Genomic DNA, 27926 nt, shown 5'->3' on the forward strand with positions numbered 1-27926 from the left:
TTTTTTTTTTGTATTATACAGAGTTTTATTAAATTACAAATTTGAGCTTCACATCTTGAGAAACGTTTTTTGTGATATCTCACGAATGCAAGCGCCATTTTTCAAATCTCGCATCATAATTTTGCTTCGTTCTTCGACTGATAATCCTGTTTGTACATAGGTCTAATAAGAATATCATACTTTTTTTTTTTTCTGCGTTAGAAAATACTCGAAAAATAATATAACCACAATACCAATGAGTACAATATAAATCATTGTTTTTTTTTTTAGTTCACGCACATAAGTTCATTTCATTTGCGCCAATGACGGCATATGTATCTTGTGAGAGGCGAAAAGTTCGTCGACGATCTGTTCGTCCAACAACGTGCTCAGGTCACCGATATCATGATCGCGGGATGCGATTTTCCTCAAAATTCTCCGGACTGTCTTCCCGGTTCTTGTTTTCGGAAGAGCAGCGGCGTAGTGTATATATTCCGGGCTTGCAAACGGCCCTATCCGTTTCACAACTTCGTTTTTCAGCATAGAAAAGAACAAAATGGATTCGATAATGTTACGCACTATATTAAATTTCGATCATTAAATGCAAGATTACGAGTTACGAAAAGAATGCATGATGTGAACAATTCTTAACATTATTGATAGAACCATTCTGTGGCGTTTGGTCAGAACATGATATCTCCGAAAAATGAATTTTGATCTAAAACTAAGTCTTGCTAATTATAACTAATTAGAAGTGAGATAAATACACAAGTACATGCGTATGGCTAAAGAACATGCTGATGTATGATATTTTCATTTGTATTTGTGTGTGCGCGTTGTATTTTATTTTTAAATGACAATGGAAATGCTTATATCTCAAAAAATGTAATTTTGGAGTTATGTTCTGACCAAACACCATAGCATTTCCCGTAAGAAGGCTGTATTTTTATGTTGAAATTCGAAACTTTCGTATCTTATTAACCTTTTCTTATCTTATTATATTCCATGCCTTACCTTGTTGCTTCAGTTCGTCCGCCAGCACCTCGTTGAAGTCGTAACCCTGGAATGAAAAAAAGTTTTGGCTGAAGTTTTTTCTATATGAATGAATTCCATTCTTTTCTACCTCGTTCATTCACTTCGGTATTGTTTTGGTAGAACCTCTCGATAACGGTCACCCGTGGAACCGCGAAATTTTGTCCGCTAACGAGGAGAGATTGTCCATTAATCTATTTTAAAATATATACACTGTGTGCGTCCCGTGGACGTAATGTAATTCAAAAAAAGTGTCCGTTATGGGAGTTTCCACTAGAATAATCGTGTTTCTTATGTTAATGAAGGGAGGGCAGTAAGGATTGCCTTCCTGGGGTAGGTAAAATGAGTCCCGATTCAAACTTGACTTGCACGGGCTTCTGAGATGGGTCGTATAATAATACTTCTACAGCCAACGACGTTTGAGCTATGGGTCCCGATTCAAACTTGATTCGCAGGGGTTTCCGAAATTAGTCGCATAAATACACTTACAGCGAGGGACTCGAGCTATTGGTCCCGATTCAAACTTGATTCGTAGTGGAGCTTCCGAGATTGATCGAACAAATACACTTACAGCCAAAGATTCTTGAGCGATCGGTCACGACCCAAACTTGATTCGCGGGCTTCTGAGACTGGTCGTGCAAATCTACTTACAGCCAGGGATTATTGAGACATGGGTCGCAACGTAGCTTTAATTGTGGGTACAAACCCACTTACAGTCCTGTTAGAAATACACTTATTGAATCATTGGTTTTGTCAATTTCAAAAAATAAGTAGTCCCATGAGTCCCGAAGCTGATCTTGTCGTTAATTTTGGGTCGCGGCTGAAAAAGGTTAAGAACTCCTGGCCTAGAGTTTTCTGTGGCGTTGGAAATAGTCTTCTCTGTGAAACACGTTTTTCACTTGAATAAAAGTTACAGGAAAAACCAGATAAGTCCCCACGTTAATATTCCTAAAGAGTGAAAGTTACAGGGGAACGAGCTCGGTTTATTTGGCATCAAGCACGACGGTACATGCGAAGAAATGAAATCATCAGGAATTTTTGCCAATGATTTTCTCTCGTACACAATTAACAGCAGCTACAGTGTGAACGTGTGCGTTCCAATAATGCAGCAGCAAACCGCCAGTGCGAGTTACCTTGTTACTCTGTCCATTGGCGTACGCAAAGGGAGGGGGGGGGGGGCCCGAGCTAAGATTATAGTGTTATTATATGTTAGTCGAGGCGCAAATGCGAGCCGATCTCCCCGTTAAAAAGTCTCGCCACAGAGCAACAGTCCTACAAACAGTACAAATATTCAGTCACTACACATCACTCACTTCACTTCTGAGATATAGATGGCAGCACTGAAAAATCATACATAACACTAGATACGCACTGAGACTGTTAGGTACACACACTTACATTTCCGGCACATCTCACTAGGTAGTAAATTACGTATGGCGATAGACCTGAGTTGTGCTCAGTTTGAAAAAAAAAAAGTGTTATTCTGCAGAAAAAAACGTAACCCCCCAAGAACATTCTGCGTAGGCCTATGATTCTGTCCAATTTTCTCAAAGGCTTTTGGCAAGCAATATAGGAGCCATGGTTTTCTTGCCCGCGCTCGTTCTTGTTCGGTTGTAGGAGTGTTGACTTTTTCCAGGCTCACCGTCACTTTCTTGGTCACAAACTGACCTGGTTCCTAGCTCACCTACGTGACTTTTGGTCATTCACATACTTGTACACTAGTTTTTGTAAATCACACGCTTGCCCACCCTTGGTCACTCGTGGTCGCTCATTGGCATGATCTTTCGTTTGGTCACTCGCATGTTTGCACGCTCTCTAGGTAGAGGCAACGTTACGTTTTTTCCGCCCTTACATTCTAGTATAAATTTCTTGATCACTCGTTCCTCAAATTTGCTTCCCTGGGCGCCCGCTTGACCCCTTTGCAAATGTAAATATGTGCTGGTGTGCTTGGTTATGTTGTTATATCAGTTTAAGAAAACTATTATAATATTAAATCGATTAGTAAAAGTATAATTGTAACAAATTACTCACATCTTTCAAGACGACGAAGCAGTAAAGACACTCCCCCTTCACTGGATGAGGATGAGGCACGACGGCAGTTTCCGCGATGCACTCGTGTCCGACGAGAGCTGCTTCGACCTCGGAAGTGGACAGCAAATGACCGGAGACGTTGAGCATGTCGTCGACTCTTCCGGTGCACCAATAGTAACCGTCTTCGTCCCGTCGGCCACCTTTCAAACATGATGTGGTTTAGTGGAAAGTGTCATCAACATATTCAGCGCACACACATTCAGTCTATAAATTGACACTAGAAATATAATACCACGCGACATCAGATTAGGGATCTTCAATCTTATTCGGGTCGCGAGCACCTTTTGTACGCAGCATCAAAAGAAGCAGAAGTGGATTTATGATTTTGCCGCCCTTTCTCCCGCTCTAGTCGAATTTTTTTTTACCACTACTCCTCAAGTTAGCCACCACGGGATATAAGTCACTCCCATGCTGAAGCACGTTCTGGGGGCCACTTTCTAGGTCAGTCACTAACCTGGTCCCTCGCTCTTTAGGTTATCGTTTTGCATTCCTGCACACTTTCTTAGTCACTGATTTGGTACTTTGCTCTCTAGGTCTCTCCCATGCTCAAACACGTTCTGGTTTAGGTACTCTTTTGGTATGTCGCTCGCAGTCCTGGTCTAGGTCAAACATGATTGCGAACTGTTTTTGTTCACTCACGCGCTCACCACATGCAAATGATCTATATTTACATCACATACATTTCAGTCGAAGGAGATTATGAAGGGCTGCATCAAGGAACATTCTATAGAAAATGAAAGTTAAATCCAACGCGTGGTCACCAATCATATAAGCTAGACCGACGAAAATGTGAAGAAATACTGTAGAGTCGCGCAACAAATGTTTCATTCGATTAGCACGCCAAGTCGCCAGTGACTCTTTCGCGTAGGATATCGTTTCGACAATATCCTCGTGTAAGGAGCATCATAGTACTGCTGTATACGTGTTGGAACATTTGGATACCGAGTCTCCTGTTAGTCGTCAGACGTCGGTATCCCGTGTGAGGAGGCCCTTACGTCCCCTTTCACACACACCGGTTTTGACCGTCCGGTAAGAGCCCGGACTTTTTTTAGTACTATCCATTTAGTACCTGTCCATTAGTACCTTTCACACGCACCACGAATTTCTGCTGGACGGTTTTCTTTGAGCGAAATAATTTTCTTTTTTCACTTATTTTTCAGTTCTATCGTAGAAATCGGAAGAATCGTTGTAGCGATGTGGTTCTCGTATCGTTATATACGGTATAGAAAACGTTACAGCGCGTGCTGGTGCCCCTAATCAATCAAAAGAGAGATGAGGTAAGCATATTCACCTCTGTTTGCAGAATTAAGAGCAGATGAAAATAATTATCACAGGATTGGAAGATTTACAACCAGAACAAAACCCTTACGCGGAAGTTTTCGAGCAGACAACGAGACAAATATTATGGGACTACTCTGTAATCGTTGGAAAGCAGCCCCATGCCAAATGTCAAAAGTCTGCAAAATTTCGAACATGTGTTAAGTATTACATAATTAACTTTATTAGACATACATATAGGTAAATCTTGCGATTTGTTATTAATTTTACGAATGTTATTTTTATTTATTCATTATAGTTTAATGACTTGGTAGCATATTCCGGTATCAGCGAAATCATAAATTATTCATCGATATGTTCGCTCATCATCACGTGCATTTAAAAATCAACAAAAGAAATTTTCTTAAAAGTAATGGGTTTTTTACATGACTCTTCATTCGTCTATCAATTAACTCACTATAAATAATTTTTCAAATTTCTTTAATTATTCTTCTAAAAATGTTCTTTTACCGATCCGCCATTTCCATCTGAACACTCCGGCCGGCAGACAAAAAAAAGACTCACGCAAGTGGTGTGGTGGGGTCAAAATGACCTCCATCAAGCCAGTTAAGGGTTAAAAGATAACACGTTAGAATTTAATCAGTTTATGATTTCATCCGACTTACCATCACCCGTGAAATAATATCCTGGAAATTTCGTGAAATATGTCGATTCAAATCTATTGTAGTCACCATACACCGTCCTCATGATCGTTGGCCAGGGCCTCTTGACCACCTGAAAAACACAACAGGTGATATCAAAACAGTTTAATTGAAGACGTGGGTGTCAAAATGTAAATTTTTGTACGTTATTTTACATACAATGTGTGAACATCGTTTCTGTTGCAATAGACTGTCATGGCTTCCCCACATCCTAGGCAAAAGCCTTAGGATGCATACATATTATCAAACTTTGCATTCAGTACGAGTAAAGAGGGGTGGGGGAAAAAACAAATAAATACCACCCGTGCATACCAGTGACACTAAAACAACGCCATAAACAAGAGATCCCTCTCTTAGAAACAGTAAAATATAAGCAATTCTTCAATACAGTACGTTATGTAAACTGATGTCGTCTACGAGAAAAAAAAAAGTAGGGACGTGACGTCACATAGCAGCTCTGAGAACACATTCGCTGAGCCAAGGCGCCAAAAGCGAAACCAAAAAGATGAAACAGTCATTACTATGTATATAGCCCTGCTTCTCGTATCATCGTAGGTCTTGTTAATATGCGACTCGGATTTTTGGCCCTGCAGTCTAAAATTTTTAACACAATCTGCCTCTTTTGTAAATTTATGCAGCATAGCAAAAAATGAAATCAATATGGGAGCCCCCATGGCTTCAGCCCCATCAGCTTTTGCTCCCATGTTTTTATGAGAAACATTATTAAAATACGAAATCAAACAAAAGAATGTTGAAATGTATTTTTCGTGTCTTGGGTTTATATAATTGACAATTTGATAATTTTACTGATTCGTACCAGGCATCCTTTTCCAGGGCCTTCGATTTCTTTGCCGTCGTCGTCAAGGATCGCCGGTTCGACACCGAAAAATGGTAAAGTCTGCGGAAGAAAAATCAAAAGTTTTGTGAATACGAATATACACACACACACACTATCTACTGATAGCTATTCTTCGGACACGAGTGACCACGGAAAAATGACCTCTGACCTTGATGGCATTCATGACGAAAAGGGGAGCGGGGTTCATTCTTCAGTACGGAGAAATGACGAAAAAAACAAAATAAACATCGTCCAGGAATGCTGCTACACCCCCCCCCCCATTTCTCCCTACTGAAGAATGAACCCTCTCTTTCCGTGATGAAGGCCATACAAGGTCAGAGGCCATCTTGCCATGGTCACACCATACAACAGGGTTTTTCAAAAAGAATCACCCGATTTGAAATATGTATATTACGAAAAATATTGAACATAGACACTTGAAATCAATTTTATATTACATGGCTAATCAAAGTTTTTTTTACAAACCAAATTAAAGGTGCTCAATATGTCCACCTTGGGATGCACGGCATATGTCTATACGGTAGTCAAATACGTCCCAAACTTTTGTGAGCATGTTTGCATCAAATGCTTCCACAGCTGCTGTTATGCGTATCTTTACGCGTTCGGCTAATGTAGTTGGAAGGGGAGGCACATAAACATATAGTATTTTATAAACCCCACAAGAACAAATCGCATGCTGTGAGGTCCGGCGATCTTGGAAGCCAGTGATGTTTAACTGAATCGTTTAGGAATGCGATTGTTCAAAAGTTCTCGAACGTCAAAGCTCCAGTGTGGTGGTGCCCCGTCTTGCTGGGAAATGAAGTCATCCGAATCGGCTTCTAACTGTGGGAAAAACCAGTTTTCAAGCATGTCTTTTTAAGCTGCCGAAGGAAGAGCGTTAGCGCTACCTGTCGGCAACTGCGTGAAACTCGAGATTTCCCTCTTTCTACCTATACATTATTCGATCAAAACGGATTAAAAGCTGAATAGTTATGATTTTTTTTTAAATCGGAATGATTCTTTTTTAAACACCTTGTACTTCGGCAGTGGTTAGTTTTGGACAATAACTTTTATTTGGCGAGGTCTGACCCAGCCCTGAAAGTCTACCTTTGGCGATTCATCCACAGGAAAATTAACCTAATAGAAAATTAACCGACACCACCTCATCATCACTTGTAATTTTGAGCGAGTTACCGAGGCGCATTTACTCTTGCTCGCTCTCTCGGCTGGTCATTCGTTTAAGAGTACACGCGGCGATGAACTGTTTTATCTTAATCTTTCGATTGATGAATAATTGGAGGTGGATTTTCCTCGGATCGTTGTTCGGAGGAAGACTTGGACCATATCTTCCTGACCTCCTTCAGTTGTGACTGCCGTAAAAAAAAAAAAATCCAGGACCTAAACTTATAAGTGGATGGCCGGACAATTATTTTTAGGTGTCTATAATAATACTCATATTTCGTAATATTCGCAATCTTTATCAGAGATGACCTGTAAAGAAGACGCGTTAAAAATCTTAAATGGAAGAATAGGTTAACTTACCGAGCAGCCAGGTTTTAGAGGTGTACAAAATGGCATCGGTGTCAAAACATGACCACCCTGAAAATGGAATATATAGTGGTTGCAATTTAAATACAAAGGCAACAACAGACAAAATGCCCAACGAAGTGGCTGAAAAAATATGCCCCTAAAACACGAATGTCGAAAATACGCATCTAATACAGAAACCTCATAAGAGCACTGAAAAACCAATAGTTATGGTAAAATATAAATATACTTCTTAAGCCCCTTCCCACAAGGGACAGAGCGGGGGCCATGTTTGGTGTTTGAATAGTTTAAGCTCCGTGTGTCATCGAGAACAGGCGTGACTCTTCTCTGCACCCCTCTCGACCTCAATCTCCTTCTGTAAGTATGGTCTCAAAAACCTGACGGCATACTCCAATCCAGGACGAACGAAGCTCCAGAAAAATGGAGGCATCACTTTAAGAGAACGCGAAGAGACTTTTGAGAATAACATCAAAAATTCTGTTCGAGTTTGATTTTTTGACCACCGCTGAGCAATGTTCAGAAAACCTAAGCCGCTCATCAATAAGAATAATGAAACTTGTCAAGTAATAATAGAGTTTTTCCATCCATTATTGGTTTGCCATTTCTGTGCCTTCGTTTATCCTTCAGCTCATCAGGTTGGGAGTTTCCAGTCATACATTCCTATGTGATTCTGTTTTTCTGTTTTGTGTTTTCTGCCTCCCCCGTGAAAGTTTGTACGTTGAGTTTTGAATCACCCTGTATACTATGCACTGTATTACACAGCATACTATTACAAAGTCTTCATGTGTCTCTTATTGTGTTTGTTTTTTGCTCCCAAGTGTTGTTCGCACTACTCGATTTTTTTATTCGTGGAACGGCTGTTGTCGATGCATCAGAGGTTCCTGTTAAGCTTGGTGGGTAACTAGTAAGGACGTAGACCAAAGATGGCTCAACCTTCAGGAGAGCGCGGGCTACTTCAATGAGTTCGAAACGTGTCGCGAAACACTTAAATGATCCGGAACAGCGCTGCTGGTCGCTTATGTGATTTGAAAATATACTGGGGGTCACTTAAGTGATCTGGAACTGTGTGGGGGTGCATAACGGTGAGTAAATAAATGAATCAAAAAAAAAGAAGAAAGATTTATTGTAACATGTCACATATTACTGTGATTTTAAATGGAACAAAACGCAAAATAAAGTTATCAAGTCACCGTTTCAGTTTGCCAGAACGTGTCTACGATGGGACAGCGGCCTTCTCCGACGATACGATGGTACCAAAACCAAGCATCTTGGTTCATTGGTTCGCCCACGGAAGCCAAGACTCTCAACGAACTCCGGTCATGTCTGCGAATATAAGTAAAAAAAGATATGGTGATTCTAAAGCGACTGTAAATCGTAACAAGAATGGGCGTATACAGTAGAGTAGTATTGGGCTTATACACTGTGTTTCCAATTTCGGTTTTCGGTTTCAAAAGTCTGCCTTTTTTAGAGTTTTGACATTGTGTCGAATTTCTAGAAGAATACTGGGTGGAGCTTATATTGGTATTTACCATTTGCAGTGAAAATTTAATCACGAGTGCATTTAGGGGATCGACAGAGAATTGAATAACAGAAAAAAATGTTTTTGATAACATTTGTAAATGATTGACGATGAAACTGCAAATGATTTTTAACTTTCACAAAATATTGTACTGACTTTGCGCAATAATTCTGCGCATTTTCGTGAAAATAGCATGTATGTTCACAAAAGTATAAATGTTTTCTATAAAAATTTCAGTTTTCATCGCATGATTTTTGTTTATAACATGCCGGATTTTTTCAATCAATTTGTTCGAAATTTACAGAAAACGTGACGCTGCTCCTGAAACACACTGTATAGAAATTTAAAATGTGACAAATTTTTACTCAATGAGGTATGAATATTTTTAGTAAATTATTATTAATTGCGCATGCGCAAGAAATATAAACTTTATTTCCTATAGTTTGCTTGCCTGATACATAGTGCAACTTATACGAAAATTCATGTTGAATGTCATGAAATTTTGAAAAAGATACACGCGATACTGTGAGCTGTAGTTTCGAAACTTGCTGAAAGTAATTGAATGAGAAGGGATTTTTCACAAATTGGTATACGATTATTTTCTGTTGTTTGATTATTTCGAGAATAAGCCCATAGCATTATGCGAATAAGCGAAGATGCGTATCCGATGCTACGTAAGAGAAGTGTTTTAGCATAATACGCGTGCATAATGAGTTCAAAATGAAATAACAGCAAATAATCGTGTGCCAATTTGTGGAAAGTCCCATATTATTCAGTTACTTTCCGCAAGTTTCGAAATTACAGCTCACAATATATATCGCGTGTATACTTCTGAATTTTCATGATATTCATTTGGCGTTTCCATGTTAGTTGCACTATGTATATTGGTAAAAACACAAACTATGGAAAATAAAGTTTATACTGTAGTTGATCCAAAATATTTGTTATTCTTATTTAATTTTTTGCCGGTCCCCTAAATGCACTCGTGACTAAATTTTCACTGGAAATGGTAAGTACCAATGTAAGGTATATGTATGGCCAAAATTTCAAAACGGTTCACCCAGTATTTTTCTAGAAATTCGACACACAATGTCAAAACTCCAAAAAGGAACACAGAGTTTTGGAAACATAGTGTAGTAGAGTTCTTTGAAATACCATGTGTTGACTCATCCGCCATATTTGAGAGGAAAGTGAATAGAAATGTATAGAAATATACAGGGTGATTCTAAATTCATGGGACAAATATAAGGCACCTAAACAAGCATTTCTGGTCATACAATGTGAGATCGAATCTCAATAGCAAAAGCGGTAGAGGGTATTTTTAGAGAGTTCTCTTTACCTAAAGCAAATACCATCTATCAACCGTTCGATGGTGCATATGCACTATCGGATTGAAGTTTGTTTTTCATTATTGTAACGACTATCGAGGTTGTTCTGAGCGAAACAATAAGCAAGTGATATAATGACTTGAGGTAGAATTCGCGTTATCCAGGTTGCACCATGTCAGGAGAACTACCAGACCAGATTACAGCCCTCTGCACCCTCGAATGGTTTACTGCACTTATTTCAGCAGATCCGTCGGAAAACTATGATATATTTGTTGGTGAAGTGTTTGTAGTGACAAATTCTGTAAAACACGTCTTTGCTATTTCTGCACATTCTATGACCAAAAATGCATTTTTTTGGAGTCTTATATGACCTCTTAAAGTTTGTCTCAATGAATTTAGAATAACCATGTAGAAAGTGAATATAGAAAATGTAGCTACCCTAAGTATATGTTATCGCTTTGGCAAATCGCTGTTCTGTGTATCCTGTTCTTTTTTTTGTTTAATGATTTCCAAAACTTCACTTGCAGACAAATCTGTGTTTTGTTCAAAGATGGACGATGGTAAGGCCGCTCTCTGTTTTAGGTGCCTTATATACATATGTATATATGACGTTATGTATAACGACGTTATGTATAACGACGTTATATATAAATGGGCGTAACTAGCGAGGAAAGGGTCCCAAGGTGATATCTACAAAAAGTTTTGAAAAAATTATCACTGATTCTAATCATTTAAATTTGCACAAAAATATAAAAAAAAAATCCGGTAGAATTATTATAGGTCCGTCAAAATTTTTTGGAAATATTAACGCTTTGAACGCCAATAGCGGCCAACAATGACTTCAAAAATCCTTCAACCCTAGAGTGTTAGGGTGCCGTCATTCAAGCAACACAAGATCAAGTGCAGCACTGACAAAGAAAGAGAAATTGACTATTTTATACAACAGAGAAGCTGGAGGGAAAGAAAGATTTTAATAGATATCTCCAAAAAGAGCAAGATGCGATGAGTAGCCAACTGTTATCATTTTTAATAACTTTCTTGCGGCTTTAATAATTGCATTCCGCGGATAAATTTTTTTGTTTTTATGCATTTTTAGGTAAGATGAACGTACTTGTGAATTTTTTTAGGACAATACCTTGGGACTCATTCCTTTTAAGGTTGCCTGTAAAGGAGAGCGGACTCATTGTCCTCCATCTTTGAACAGGAAACTGGTTTGCCACTACAAGTGACGTCGGACCATTGAGGAAAAAGAAAAAGCGCAGGGTAACAGCGTTTGGCTACAGCGATAATACAAACATCGCATTCGTGCTCAAAGATGACGGATGAGTCAGCCAAGTACTTCAACGGAACTCTATTCGTAACAATATCCGTTTTAACCTCTCACCTGGTGACGTAACTCTCTCCGAACTTCATCAGGGTCCTTATCGCCGTGGGAGCCGTGTAAAACTGAGTCGCCTTGTATTTGCTGACGATGGCCCAGTATCTACCAGGATCTGGGTGCGTGGGTACACCTTCGTACTGAAAATATATTGCAATGAGAAAATAGTGGTGGGTCAGCGGCATCTTAGTTCGAGATACAGAATCCAAATTATTGAATACTTTTATTGATTCTGACTGGGAATATTTTTTATTAATTCTGGATTCTCATTAGCTCTTAAATTATTTCTTTCACTTATTCCTAAATTGTTACTTTCATCTACTGTCGAATCCCGTTTTAACGAAAACCGTTACAGCGAAAATCTCGTTTTAGCGAACACTTTTCAATTCCCGAGATAAGTTTACGTAGGAACAATGCTAAAACCTGGAATTACTTTATAACGAAATTTCGTTAAAACGAAGTTATTTCTCCGGATGGAAATTTTTCTTCCATTAATTCTGAATTGTTTTTCTTCCATTAATTCTGAAATTTCTTCTTCCATTAATTCTAAAATTTCTTCTTCCATTAATTCTGAAATTTCTTCTTCCATTAATTCTGAATTTTTTTCTTTCCACTAATTCTGAAATTCTTTCTTTCTTTTTTCATTCTAAAATTCTTTTTCAAATTCTGATATTTTTTCTTTCTTTTTTCATTCTAAAATTCTTTTTCAAATTCTGATATTCTTTCTTTCTTTGATTCTGAAATTATTTCTTTGATTCTGAAATTATTTCTTTGATTCTGAAATTATTTCTTTGATTCTGAAATTATTTCTTTGATTCTGAAATTATTTGTTTTTTCATTCTGAATTTTTTTCTTAAAAATTGTGACATATTTCTTCCACTAATTCTGAAATTTCGTAACTCTGAAGTTATATTCTTTTAAATTCCGAAATTATTTTTTTCCCACTAATTCTGTGAATTATTTCTTTATTAAATTCTGAATTTTCATAGATATTTGTTTAATGATTACATATTTTTGTGTAGATGCTCTTTTTTTTAAAATTTCACTTTTATATTCTGCAATTCTGTTAGCTTTATTGGATGCGAACTTTTCTTCTCCTAAGTATATGAAAATGGGACCCTCAAACTCTTTAGACCCTCCCTGTACTCAAAGCAGCATAATTTTACGCTCTGAAGTACTCACGATAATGCATGTGGCTGCATTGAGCAACGAGCCGTACACAGTGTACGTGTGACCAGTCAGCCATCCAATGTCTCCCGTACAGAACATAATATCGCCTGGAAAGTAGTCGAAGACGTACTTAAAGGAAAGTGCACCGTAAACCATGTACCCACCAGTCGTGTGGACGCATCCTTTCGGTCTGCCAGTCGATCCACTGTTGGAACAGAGAAAAAAGGAGTTTATAGACATCGTTTCTGTACAGTGTTAAAGTATGAAACAGAGAAATGCCAAACATGATTTCGTGTGTACGTACCTGGTGTACAGAATGAATAGCGTGTGCTCGGAATCCACCCAAACAGGTTCGCACTCGTCCGAAACCGTCGACATCTCTTCATGCCACCATAAATCGACGCCTTCGTTCCAAGACACCTTCCGGGGAATCGAATTAATTTTAAATAATCGATTCGATCAGAAAAGGAGAACATTAATAAATTTCGAATGTCAATACCTCAAGTTCGTAACCATTAATGACGAAGTGTCCTTCGTTCGTTTCACCATTGAACCGGGGAAAGGCGTTTCGCACAGATGCCAGCCTCATTTGATGTTCAACGACTATGATGGAATCTATTCTGTGGCCCCTACGATTGCGAAAATACGTCTCATGAATAGGGTTGTTCTTGCCATTTTTGATCGTCTGCAATAGAAAGGTACAAGGAAAATGTCATTTACTGTCAGTCCTCAATGTTAATCCTATCGGCATACCAGCACATTTTGTTAGCGTTCCTCCACCTTACAGTAACCATTTGGAGTCCTGTGGGGCTAAGAAGTCCATGGATGCCTTCAACGGGTGTCCGTTATTTCTGGAAGATTTTCCCGTTATGGCAACTATTTCGAGGGAATTTATTCTTTCCCATCATTGAAAACCTCATTCCAGGGAAATCTTTTTTGTTCTAAACAATCTCCTTTGAGGGTAAAATCTCCCTGATATGGGGAAAAAAACCTCCTTTAAGGAAAATTCTTGATATTCTGGACAACTTTCTTGGAGGCAAAATCTCCTTCTTCTAGGCGACAACCTCCTTCGTAAAAAAATCCTTCCCGTTCTGAATAACCTCCTTTGAGGGTAAAATCTTCTTGCTCTGGGAAACAGATACCCCAACGGGGAATATCCTTCCAGAACTGGCCACTTTCCTTCGAAGGAAATTCTTTCTGTTCTATACAACCTCATTTGAGGGAAATCCTTCCTGTACTAGACAACCTCCTTCGAGAGAATCCCTTCCTGTATATTAGACAATCTCTTTTTGTAGAAAATCCCTCTTGTTCTATAAAAAGTCCTTCGAGGGATATCGTTCCTGTTCTGGACAACCTCTTTCGTAAGAATTTTCTGTACAAAAATCTTCTTGTTCGGAGAATTCCCTTCCATTCTGAACAATTTCCGTCGAGGTGGAGGGGGGGGGGGGGGGATTCTAAGCAAATGAGGCAGGCAAGCATGAATCGTAGGCAGTTAATGAATTGAGACTAATAGCGAGTTAACATGTTGCAACTCTTCTGTAAGTTAAAATGACGACAACAACAAACATGAACTACTTTGTGGTAGGTATGCCTCCATGAAGCTCTTTGTTCATAAAACCTCCCACGCCCTCCCCCCTCCCCAATCTGCTGCTTCTGGAGTTGTACTTAGAAGGCAAGAATTTCTCACCTCCGATGATTTTTATTTCGAGGACCAACAGTATGTGATGTTTTCTGTATACCTTTTTGTTTCTGATCAAAAACGGCAAGGACTTCTTTGATTACCTCGCACTAAAACGGTTAAAATATACAGCACTCGTGACCTTACTTTTCCATGCAGATTCTGTAGGTCTTGTCCACAATCTGTTTCAGGTGCACGTATTTTTTGCCTCTCCACACACCATCTGAAAAATTCACACAAATTGAGTTTCAAATCTTAATATGAGCATAAAAAAATAGCGCGTATTGTATCGGCCAGTTTGAATTGGTTCCTTGTCAGAATGCGTGGTCGCATTTACATCCGTTGAGAGTCGGGCATTACAGTTATCATGATCCGTTTTCTGCTGCAAATGCGGATTTCCTAAAAATCGTACGAAGAACAAGATATGCCATAGTGCGCAATTTGCATGTGTGTGTTAGTGATCATTCGCTTCGAAATCCTAGACGATGAAGCCCAATGTTCTGTAACCGCATATTACTAACTGTGTATTCCAATTCTATACTCGCAACTGATGCACACCCGGCAATATCCTAAAGAAAAAGTGGAGAACAATAATTGTGCATAAATATGAGTACAATTCGCACACCATACCAGATACTTATGCCTCGTCTAGGATATATATTCATACCGACAGATACAATATGCGCCACTGGTGTATATGAATATGCAAAATTTCACGGGAAAAGACTATTTCTTTCATCCATACCAGCGGTGACCAGAACTTTACAATTCCCATCGAGCACACGTTCAGCCAAAGATTCAGAAGAATATCCACCAAACTGAAATTGGAATTATGAATGAGTTCAATGAGCTTTATATTGGCTGCGCATGTTTGGGTTAATAACACAGTATCACTGAAAAAAAAGTAAAGGTGGATACTTACGACGACGGAATGAACAGCCCCAATTCTGGCGCATGCGAACATGGCTATCGCCAACTCCAGTATCATCGGCATGTACAGTGCTACCATGTCGCCTTTCTTGACGCCTTGTAGGAAATAAATAGTTTTTACATAAGAGTCTTGAATAATTCAAATAAATGTCTTAAATTCAGGCCTAAATCCAAAGGGGGGGGGGGGGAGGAATAGTACCCAAATAGTCATGGCACGTTGAAATTTGGTCATTTCGGTTGGAATGATGCCAACCGGAATAAAGGAATATGTCGTATCGAAACATTGTTATATGACTATGAAGATCAGAAATATTTCGACTTCCGGAAGACAGATGGCACCAGCACAAAATATTTTTTTTTTTAGTTCAGGGATAAAAAGGTGTCTTCAAAAGTGCTGTTGCACTTCTCGGTGCAACAGCCTAACACATTCGTGTCAAGGCTGGTTCAGCACGTTTCAGTGATCGTCAAATGTTGGAGGCATGCAGGAATTGGAAGGTTGGTCCAACCTTTCAGCTTCCAACCCAAATCAAAGGTGCCGCCTTTCTTCCCGATCTTCCAATCAATCGGACCATACATTGGTCGAAGAACGCCAACTGTCACAACACGAAGATTGTGCTGGGAAAACTGGTTCTGTTATTGTTCTAGGCTTATTCGTCAATGGCCAAGCCGGGCAAGTGTGAATCCAGCCTACACCGCTGCTGCTTCTTTGTATCAGGGAAAGACAAATATTCGAAGCAAATATTCAGCCTTGACTCTAGTGCGGCTTTGACTTTAGGCTAACCACTCTTCGTGTTGTGACTGTTGATGTTTTTCTTTCGACCAATGTGTGGAAAGACGGATTGGAAGATCGGGAAGGAAAGCGGCACACCCTTGACTTAGGCTGGAAGCTGAAAGATACTGAACCAGCCTTGCAACAACTTCCAGCCTCCAACATTTGACGATCATTGCCAATTATAGAGTGGTTATACTACTTGTTCATGACCAAACTTGGAACGCATTGGGTCAGCCTTGACACAAGTGTGACCATGGCTTATGCTGAACGCTGCCAGTGGTTCAGATGCATAATTCTGCACTGTACGTGCGAATCACACTTACCATCGGTCCATTACTATATGTTTTCATGCTTTACGTACTGTATTTAGTAATGCTTTATACGTCTTAGAGGTTCATCGATAGTGGTGTCGATTGGGCTGGATATTTCGGAATAAGCTAGCATATATTGAATTAGTTTTACCTCTTTTTTTGAGGACATTCGCAAATCGACAGACTTTAGACAAAAGTTCGCTGTAAGTGATCTTGTCGAAATCTTGTGGGTCATTTCCTTCCCTGAAAACAAAAAAAAATCAAATCAACGGAATTCTCGAATAATCAACCATATTACCATGAAACATTTTTAGTGGTTGGACCAAAAAGAAAATCTGCGTTGGTATCCACTTCAAACCTGATCCAAAACGTGCTATTAAAATAAGATCTATTTCTGATTGATTTGTATTTACTATATGTTAAAATACCCTTTAATCGTCACAGAGGCAACCCCAAGTTATTTCGAGTAACTTGAATCACTTTATGTTGGCAATCCCGAAATATCTCGGGTTCTCTTATTTCGGCATTCACGAGCCCAGCTAGCTCTGTACAGTAGTCTTTCCCTGATAACGTGTTCCCCCTCGTCATTGCCACCGGGCGGAGTCAGCTTTTGTTCGAAGTCTGATAACACAAAGGGAGAGAGACGATGGTCTTTGTTTACCGTCCGAGGTAGTATAGTATTTTCACGTACAACATAAATCACAGAAAACGATAGTTTTTTTCCATCTCACTCGTATTCTTTATTATTATTTTCGGTGATGGTGGTGGGAGGGGAGCTCACGCAAGATCGAAAAAAATTCTTCTTGAATTGGTGGGGATTTCTATTGTTGCAGTTATAATGCGGATCAGGAAAATTTAAAAACCGTTTATTAGGCTTAAAACGAAAATAATAATGATAATAAATAAATAAATTTGTTGATTAATTTTGGTCGATAACTTTACTCGGCCCATTTGAGTTTGGTACACATATCTCAGGTCTTAAGTTGAAGGCAAGAATCCTTAAACCATTTGAGGAGGAATATAATATTGTGTGTTGCATTGACGGAAGCAAAATAAACGGCAAAGTTGGATTGGTGTTTGTTCTCTATCAACAAGGTATTGGAATTTCACACCATAAATTTCGCATTTGTGATGATTGCTCGGGTTTTCCAAGCGGAACTCCTTTGTCTTAATCTTGCTTTAAAAAAAGTTATGGAATTTCCTGGCTCTAATTTTCTCATTTGCAGTGTTTCTCTCTCGCTTATCTTTCAAGACATAACCAGTAGTAAAAAATTAATGCTCGATGTACAGGGTCTTTTAAAAAAGCTGTTTCAATAACAATATAGAAATAGATTTTTCATTTGTCAGAAGTCACTGCGGCACCATCGGAAACTTGAGAACTGATAAACTGGCCAAATCCTCCACAACTCTCTGTAAAGTTACTAAAATATGTGGAAGCGCCTCTATTGCGCGGAAATCGAGAAAAGTTGGAACACCGAATATTTGAAATCCAATACTGCAAAATTTACTAAACGCTTCTTTCCAACTCCACAATATCGACTGAAGTTGCCTTACCTTTCTTCTGATTTCTATCTCACCAAATTTTTAACTGGACACGGCAAGTTCAAATCCTATCTTAAGAGATTCAACCCGACAGTGAGGAAACAGAAATACAGTTGAGGAAAGGGAATGGATGATCCCGAACATCTGATGCTTGAGTGTTGAAATGTGATAATGCAAAGAACTGCAATTGCACGCGATCTGCGAAAGCTGTCAGTTCAATGACCATCGGTACCATCAAAATTGGTGTACTCAAAAAAGACTCTGTATGGCCTTAATGCGCCGGTTCCTGGCGAAGCCATCTACGCGGAATTAAGTTGTTTCTTCGAAGCCCTAAAAATGGTGCATTTGTATACAGGGTTATCCAAAAGTTAAGAAAAACTTTAAAATTCGATAATTCACCAACCACCGGGGTGCCAACTACAAAGATTCTGTTCCAAGAAAGAGTAGCTATGAAGCCGGATTTATTTAAAAAAAGTATCGCGAGTTTAGTTTGTTTTGTGACAAACATATGGAGGTGCAGTTAGTTTAGGCCAGACCAGACCAGAATCCCCCCCCTCCCTCCCCATGGGCCGATTGTGGGATTACAGATTGTTTTATGGAGAAGGCGAAAGGGTGGACTATTTTACCTGAACCCTTGAATGGTGGAATCGGGGTGCCAACTACAATTTTATGCAGTGCATACCCCCTGGGTCATGTCACTGTCAATCCGGGATAGTAGTGCATATATTGCCATATGGTTGGTAGAGAGTGGTTTGAAATTCCTTAGAATTTCTGATGCCTCAATACAAGGAGTCAAATTTTTGCCTAGGTCCTGTTATGACAGATAAGTAGGGATATATGCTCATCTGATAATTAGAATTACTTAAAATAGGTTGGTAGTGACAGTGGTTCTACCATATTTTAATAAATCATGAATTAATAATATAATGTATGACAGACAGAATTTAATTTTTCTCGTCGCTGCCCAGCCCAAAGGAGCTGCCTGGCGACTTACAGACTGCTCTTGCTAGCTATGAAGGGGGTTATAGACAAGTTTGTGCAGACGTGAAGTGCTTGTAAGATAATAGAAAAAAAAAAATAACATACTGTCCAATAGATGCTACCATCAGAATAGTACAATTAAAAGGTAAATTATAGTCTATGTACATATTTACCGTAATATCCAATTGTGTGACATAGTTACTAAAACCGAAAAGAAAGCCAGACTATTTTACTTGCAGTTGGTCTAGCTGTTTATAGAATTAGGGTTATCAGATTCGGAAGCTGAGAAAGGAGGACGCCTGCTCGCATTCTTAGTTACCTCACTTTTTCTAATTTTACAACAGATGGCGCTACTATAGTGGGAGTGAAAAAATTCTGAAGAACTTTTTGGACCACTATTTTCTATATTTCTGAATAAAAAACTTATAATGTGACCACCGAAAGATAGCCGCTGACCATGTATAACCGTCATCACGAAACGAGATGGTTCATTCTTCAGTATAAGCGAGTCTGACTGTAGTTTGTTCCAATACCAGAAACAGCACTGCAACAGTATTTTCCAAAAAAAAAAAAAAGGAAAGAAATACCACGAATACGAAAACTACGAATACAGAGAGACGACTATGCAATAATTTATTAGCACGAGTGTTGATTATACCCACAGTTTGATTCCTGTTTCTTTAGGGACGACCTTGGTCTGGGGTCATGATAGAGACTTCGAACGCGACTAGTCTGGTAGGCCAATGACGACGTCATTACCATCATAATCGGTTGCAAATAATTCCACTATTCCTGACCAGAGACCGAAGTCCAAGTATCTAGAAAAAAACTGTTCCATCAGCTAAATATAATTCCGTTTCAAATCTGACAGCTTAATTAAGAGAAGAAAACTGATCCTTTCTGTTTTCTTTTCTGGAGGTGGACCCGAGTAAAACGTGTTAACATAACGATAGCATGTTTATCAACTTGCCTTTTTTTCTTTGCAGTCAAAAGTCTAATGTCCTTCCTTGAACTTCGAACTTGAATGAGAAGAGCCGCACGTTCTGTTTTCAGGGTCAAGAAGCATTTATACGCTTAATTCCCATTATGCAGTTTTATAAAATAAACACAGGACTTGTAACATTTTCGGGTTCTTTTTTATCGGGATTTTGTCATCACCTCCTTTAAAAGATTCATATTATTTTTGTGTATTTTTATATTCGTTGATGTGTTGACTTCACTGCAGACAGTAATTAAACAAACATGTTAACGCGGATTTTCTTTTTTGGTGATTATTCATCTCCTCCTGACCAGATCTGTCTGGTCCACCGCTCTGTCTCAATGAACAGAGTGAGTGAATTTAACCACTTTACGATCAAGGACGTAATATTGCGTTCAAACGCTACGGGAATAAATTCAAACAACTCCTCACTGCTTCCTTTTCTCTCTCTTCGGCATCGTGAGGCTTTGTTGTAACCCCTTCGAAGTTGTTATTTTTACCTTGCTTTTATTTCTATATAAATGACCAGTTGGTCAACGACCTATCTTGCACACCACCACCCTTCTCAAAAATCTGGCAACAGTTTCTACAATATAATTATTCTTCTCCATCATCATCACTATCACGTTCTCGGTTGCGATTGGCTCCGCCATTTTTCTTTTTCTGTCCTCCTCCTCCTCCTCTACTCTTTTGTTGCCGGTTCATTTTGAATTTGACTCTTGTCTACAACAGCGAGTAGCTCCCGCTATAAGGAGTTTTTTCAATATTTTTTTTTTCTTCTCTGTTTTTGCTACTGATGAAGGAACTTCATATAGTTCCGAAACGCTTATAGCCGCGTTCATTTTGAATTTTGGGTAAATCTAACGTCGATTATTCAATTGTATTATCAAATCCAAAAGGTAATTCATTTCTAATTATTAGTGATTCTTCTCCCCACATATGAAGTACCCTTCTAGTATATTCATATAAGAGTGAAAGAGAACAAGTAGCGTGATGGTGAATTTAGATAGAAACCTGCTTCGTATACCTATATATTTATTATCTTATCTCTATCTCTTCTCTTATCTGTTCTTATCTATTATACTGCTTTTCTGTCATTTATTTTTTATCCCTTCCTCTTATTCTATTTTTTCCCCTTCACCTTCTTTCCCTTTTTCCAACGTGCGGCGGTTAGGTTAGACAAGGTTACCACATTTATCGCCGATTCGTCAAATAGACATCTCTCTCTCTCTCTTTCTTCTTCTTTCGCTGAGTCGTGCTTGATCTTCCCAAGTAAGCCGGTGTACTCTTCTATACAGATATTCGTACTTCTTTCTGACCAATCCGCACGAACACTCCCTCTTTTCCCTTAATTTTTAAAACTATGAGCGTCCCCCTCTTTGTTTCGAGGTCTTGTATTCTTCGTTATGGTAAGATGTAGTCGCGTGACGTTGTAGCTTCCTTTAGGAGCAGTTCAAGGGCCGTCCTTAAATTTTTGTTAAATTTTATATAATTCCCCCCCCCATCATTTATTTTGTCGAGTTAAGTCTATTTCGCTTTAAATCTACGTAAGTTCAATCTAGTTTATCGAGAATGTAGTTACGTGTGCTGGACGGTTGGGGGCGGCGTGGGTGTTCCGACTCAAAAGTCAAAAGCAACCTAAACTCCAGTGAACTCGATGGATCCTATGCATGTTCAGAGAACAAAATAAATGCTAAGACCATGGGCCTGGCCACGCCAGCTTCGGTTTCGACTCGGTGACACCCAAGATCGCCAAAGTTGATCATCGGGTTGGCCCGCAACCAGGGCCTGGTGGCGTTGACATCCTCCACAGGTCGTCTACATTTCGGTCGCAGCTTCACAAAGTTGTTATGACCCCGGGCGGGGTCATCTACGCCTCTCGGACTCGCCGTCAACCACAGGCCGTCTATTTTTCGGTCGCCCACTTCACACGCCCCCATAAGTTAACTCATTTGTTTAAAAACGAAATCATTTGCTTTATGAATTCCCCCAACCTAAATTACTACACGTATTCTTATTAAAACCCTAATTTTCACCGAGGTGATGTTCTACGCTCAGCCTGCCATGTTCGTACACCACCCTCCGTGTAATATTTGTAATTGAGTATTTTGATTGATTTTGTTTCTCTTTCTCAACGGGGGCCCCCCCCCCTTAAGGATTGCGTACAATAATTAATTCTGTATTAAAAATCTGTGATAACAGAAATGTGATATCTAGCTTGGCTCATCGTGTCTTGTTTATTTGAGAACATGATTACTTTTTCAGAAATGGTCAGTTCTAACCTATGTTCATGTGTTAAATTTAAATGGTAATTTGATAATGGAAATTCGCCTCTCTTCACCTCCCCAGTCAAAATAATATAAACTAATAAAGTGTTTAAACTTTTTAGCAGTTAATTTAAATAACTACGTAACGAAGCAAAGGGGTTAAAGAGAAGTAAAAAAAACAAAAGTAAAAGTTTTTAAGAGTAAGTAAATGCGAAAAAACTTATTTTTCTAGCTAAAAACAGCCCCCCCCCCAAAAAAATGTTATTTTGCCCAAGGGCCTATAGTTTTGAAATAGTATTTTCATGCATAGACCTCTACCGTCCCTCTCCCCAAGAACCTTAATGGGATCAAGGGTCCGGACATTATCGGCCAATTATTTATGAATTTTCGATCAGTATAATTTCACTTACCAACCGAAACAAAAAGTGGGAAGGGTATCACTACTGATAAGACAAAGAGAGTACGAGAATAAAATATGGTTGAAAAAACGATACGGTAGGAGAAAAGGTTGAGAAACCTGCTCTGTTGAACTGCCAACACCATCTACCACAGATAAGTTTCAGGGAAGCTTATCTTAAGGCAGCGTTTCCTCAACCTTTTTTACACCCAAGGACGTGTAAAATGTCTGAAACATGTCGACGGACCCTTATGACAAGAATGACTATAATACCCGTATTTTATACACTCGCGTGCAAAATTAAGAGAATTAGCACATTATTTCGAATTTCTGAAAAAAAAAAACCAACTAATGGACAGATTTTAATAAAATTTGGTGCGAATACACAGTTATAACAGAGAAAGGGATGTACCATACAAAAGTCATAGTACGCACGCATGATTGTCAGTAACGCTCATCATTGCAGGAATGTTCAAAATACATGTTGCGAGATCGAACTGAAAATGCGGTATGGCCCCCCTCTTACTGTTCAGACAGGTCGCACAGCGCGATGGCATACTGGTCACGAGGCAGTTGAGAAGTCCCTGAGGCAATCGGCCCCTCTCCAGCAGCAACGCAGTTTTCAGCTCCGGGATGGTACTCGAAGGGGGATGGCGAGATGCAATTGCTCTCCCAAGAGCGTACCAGACACGTTCTATAGTATTTGTGACAGCAGCTCCGGCTGGCCAATCCATAAGCGGAATATCCTCACTTTCCAGGTAATCGTTCACCAGGTGAGCCCAATGTGAACGAGCGGCCTCGAACAGGAAACCAGCGTCAACTGCGCCCCTGAAAGGGCTCCAAGATCTCATTTCTGTACCTCCTAGCGGTCAGGACCCTCTGTCAAACACACGGAGGGTTATGCGGCAGTCCAACATGATGCCTCAAATAGACACAATTCTCTCAATTTTACACACGAGCGTTATTTTATAGGAAACTAGCCATAATACCCGGAAATGCCCGGGTTTTCTTCAATTACTGGGAGGATTGAAAAAGTGACAAACCATTATAAAGGTGGATCGCATTGTTAAGGGACCACGACAACCGAAGTAAACACTCCGAAAGAGACCTGTTGGGGCTCAGGCACCATTGTTTCCCGATGGTTTTTGGCCCGTTTTGTCACTTTCCATCTCATATACTTTATTTGTCACATATTCATTGTTTTTTACTGCAATTTCAACTGCAATTCACTGAGATTTTCAGCAGTCCCCCCCCCTTGTTTTCCCCCACTGCGCCGCTAGACACTTAAGCGATCTGGGAACGCGCCGAGGGTCGCTTGAGCGATCTGTATATGTGCCATGGGTCACCTAAGTGATGTGGAACTGCATGGCAGGATACTTAAGTGATCTATATATGTACCGCGGTCAGCTTAAGTGCTACGGAACTGTGTCGTGGGGTCACTCAAGTCAGGACCGCCTTCAGCAGACGCGGGCCCCGGTGTGGAAATAATTTCGAGGCTCCTTAGCAACGATTTTTCATCTTTTGTGGGGGAGGGGAATCGGCGTCCAAAGATTCGTGCATATCACAGACTATACAGGAAAATTCTGAAACATATCTATTTACGTTGCACCAATGAAAGTTTCATAATCAAAGGGAAAACCAGCCCACAAAAATTATGAAAATTCACAATTAATGAGAGAAAAATTATTTTCATAATTCATGGAAATTCACAATTAATGAGAGAAAAATTATTTTCATAATTCATGGAAATTCACAATTAATGAGAGAAAAATTATTTTCATAATTCATGGAAATTCACAATTAATGAGAGAAAAATTATTTTCATAATTCATGGAAATTCACAATTAATGAGAGAAAAATTATTTTCATAATTCATGGAAATTCACAATTAATGAGAGAAAAATTATTTTCATAATTCATGGAAATTCACAATTAATGAGAGAAAAAAAATTCAAAGAATATTGATCAAAATTCAAAATTAATGAGAAGAAATTATTCCAGAAGTCATGGAAATCCTGAATTAATGAGAAAAATAATTCCAGAATGCATGGAAATCCAGAATTAGTGAGAGAAATAATCCCAGAATTCATGGAAATCCAGAATTAATGAGAGGAAATAATTCCAGAATTTATGGAAATCCAGAATTAATGAGAGAAATAATTCCAGAATTCATAGAAATCCAGAATTAATGAGAGAAATAATTCCAGAATACATGGAAATCCAGAATTAATGAGAGGAAATAATTCCAGAATTCATGGAAATCCAGAATTAATGAGAGGAAATAATTCCAGAATTCATGGAAATCCAGAATTAATGAGAGGAAATAATTCCAGAATTCATGGAAATCCAGAATTAATGAGAGGAAATAATTCCAGAATTCATGGAAATCCAGAATTAATGAGAGGAAATAATTCCAGAATTCATGGAAATCCAGAATTAATGAGAGGAAATAATTCCAGAATTCATGGAAATCCAGAATTAATGAGAGGAAATAATTCCAGAATTCATGGAAATCCAGAATTAATGAGAGGAAATAATTCCAGAATTCATGGAAATCCAGAATTAATGAGAGGAAATAATGCCAGAATTCATGGAAATCCAGAATTAATGAGAGGAAATAATTCCAGAATTCATGGAAATCCAGAATTAATGAGAGGAAATAATTCCAGAATTCATGGAAATCCAGAATTAATGAGAGGAAATAATTCCAGAATTCATGGAAATCCAGAATTAATGAGAGGAAATAATTCCAGAATTCATGGAAATCCAGAATTAATGAGAGGAAATAATTCCAGAATTCATGGAAATCCAGAATTAATGAGAGGAAATAATTCCAGAATTCATGGAAATCCAGAATTAATGAGAGGAAATAATTCCAGAATTCATGGAAATCCAGAATTAATGAGAGGAAATAATGCCAGAATTCATAGAAATCCAGAATTGATGAAGGGAAAAATCCCAGTATTGAAAATATGTTATAAATGTGATAAAAAATATATTGTGATAAAAAATATATTGTGATAAAAAATATATTGTGATAAAAAATATATTGTGATAAAAAATATATTGTGATAAAAAATATATTGTGATATATAAATGTATATGTATATTTTTTTAACTTCTATTATGATAAGTGCGGAAGCCCCCCCCCCTCCCTCCCCCCCCCCCCACACCGCCAAACTGCGGGAACCGCTGCAACCGCAAATGCCGCACACCCCCTAACGGCGGCTCTGACTCAAGTAATCTGTAAATATATGTCCGACTCTCTTAAGCAATCTGAAAATGTGCCACGGGTTCACTTAAGTGATCTGTGTAAATGAGCTCGCTCAGTTCGTTCTTACAAAATTAGGTTTGGGATCATCTGCAAGACAGATGACTCCGAGGGCCACGTTTGGCCCCGCGGGCCATGGGTTGTGCACATATTGGCATATGCTATGATTCACCTATATATACTTGAATGATAAACATGCAACCTGCGTCGCTCACCGCACTTCCGACATCACACGGCTACTACAGCACCTAGTTGAACTTCCCGGCATAACTTATTGATGTATAGCTATGATCCTCTGGTTTGGTAGGTGCTCGGCAGTGCTCGTGGTCGTACTGGGGGTTTGTGTTAGCGGGAAGGGGTGCAGTCCCTTTTTTGCCTGTGTGGCTGATCTTAGGACCCCGTGGGAGGGAAAGGTGATATCATAATCAGGCGGTGACCTTTCAGTTAGAAATTCCTTGGAATATGGACTGGGTCACCGTTCGGTTAGGACAGCGGTTCTTAACCGGTGCTCCGTGTGCAACTCCCAGGAGCTCCGCGGCGGCGACTCGAGGAAAATTAAATGAATCAGTAAATTTGATAGATAAGTAAATAAGACAGGCCTACAAGGTTCTGCCATAAAAATTATGTACAAAAAAGGGCTCCTCGAGTCAAACAGGGCTCCGCCATAGAAATTATATACTGAAAAGAGCTCCGCGAGTCAGGAAAGGTTGAGAACCGCTGGGTTAGAATGTTAGGATGATGATATATACTTATATACTTGAATCGATATTAAATGATGGAATATTTAGGAGGAAAAACTTACCAGTAAAAGGCCACTTTATCTCCGTGTCCCATCTGTATGTTCCTGTCCAGAGCGTTGTAGCAGATATTCGTCAGACCTCCCTTCATGAATTCGATGAAGATGTCACCTTTGCGGATGTCGAAATTGTACCGGAGCACCTTCTCCTTCGGTGGCCGGACTTTCCAGTACAGAGTCTCGGCGGCCTGTCCCCAAAACTCATCGGGATCGTCTAGCGACTTCCTGTGCATCTCCCAGAACCTCTCGAGGCTACTGAGCCTAGATTTCAGCCTCTGTTCCTCGGACGCGCGGTATACGTACTCTTGCTGGTCTCGGACTTGCCCAAGGTGGTGGTCGCTGCCGCCGTCACCACCACCGTTCTCGATTATGTTTGCGGCCCCGTTAACTTTGACGTCCAGGTCGTGGTTGGGCACGATATCGGATACCAGTGGAGATATCATTGTGTGTCTGTCTGTGTTCGATTCTTGTTTCCAAAGTACACAATGTATCGGATTTATATTATAATTGGATACGTCCTGGGGAATGGGAAGTTGCTTTACTTACTGCTGTTTTCTTTGGGGGAGCTTCATGAAGCTGCTGATGAACTTTTCTTGAAGAAGAAAAAAAAAATTTCAACCAGAGACCGTTTCTCTCGTTTTCTTCTTCTATCCACTATCAGAGCAGATAACGGGGAAGAAGAAAGATGATAAAGCAATTTAATGACATATAGATTATATGCTCGTTCATTTTGCCATTAGTGATTACTGATTAGTTTATTGCATGCTTAGCAGAGGGAGGGAAGAAAAAAAATGAACGTCATTCCTTCTCATTTCTGATTCATTACGCGAAAGCTAATATTGCCCGAAATGAACGCAATTCGCGTATATTCACTCCATTTTCTCGTGTTATTTCCTCGTCTCTTGTGTGTTGAGGTAATGCACGTGTAATAGCGTAGAACAATGTTTCTCAACCTTTTCCAGCCCATGGTCCCCTTTGAATCATATTTTCCTTCCCGTGTCTTCATGGCCCTATATCATTCAGCATGTCCCCTAGGCTGGGATCTTTTAGTGGGGGGCCCCCCATACCAAACATTTTATAGTGAATTTAAGGAGTGAAAAAAAAAGCAGAAAAAAGCAGCGAGCCCCTAGGCTAAAGCCC

At 39.3% G+C, this 27926-nt stretch overlaps 1 protein-coding gene across 1 annotated transcript; it reads right to left on the bottom strand.

The window, feature by feature from the left end:
• Nucleotides 1-240: 240 nt before the first annotated feature.
• LOC149071737 (acetyl-coenzyme A synthetase, cytoplasmic-like) lies at nucleotides 241-27635 on the bottom strand. Its single transcript, XM_089247760.1, has 16 exons — nucleotides 26793-27635; nucleotides 16705-16796; nucleotides 15463-15566; nucleotides 15286-15358; nucleotides 14688-14763; nucleotides 13362-13491; nucleotides 13167-13282; nucleotides 12875-13067; nucleotides 11699-11832; nucleotides 8658-8790; nucleotides 7462-7518; nucleotides 5899-5979; nucleotides 5046-5154; nucleotides 3043-3242; nucleotides 994-1039; nucleotides 241-506 (listed from the first exon to the last, which is right to left on the bottom strand). The coding sequence occupies exons 1-16, from the start codon at nucleotides 27227-27229 to the stop codon at nucleotides 286-288; spliced, it is 2202 nt and encodes a 733-aa protein (XP_089103886.1). The 5' UTR covers nucleotides 27230-27635; the 3' UTR covers nucleotides 241-285.
• Nucleotides 27636-27926: the final 291 nt, after the last annotated feature.

Source organism: Pholcus phalangioides, unplaced genomic scaffold (genome assembly GCF_987345545.1).
Source record: "Pholcus phalangioides strain wild (caught in Gottingen) unplaced genomic scaffold, Ppha-v1.0 ptg000018l_1, whole genome shotgun sequence".
Taxonomy (NCBI): Eukaryota; Metazoa; Arthropoda; class Arachnida; order Araneae; family Pholcidae; genus Pholcus; species Pholcus phalangioides.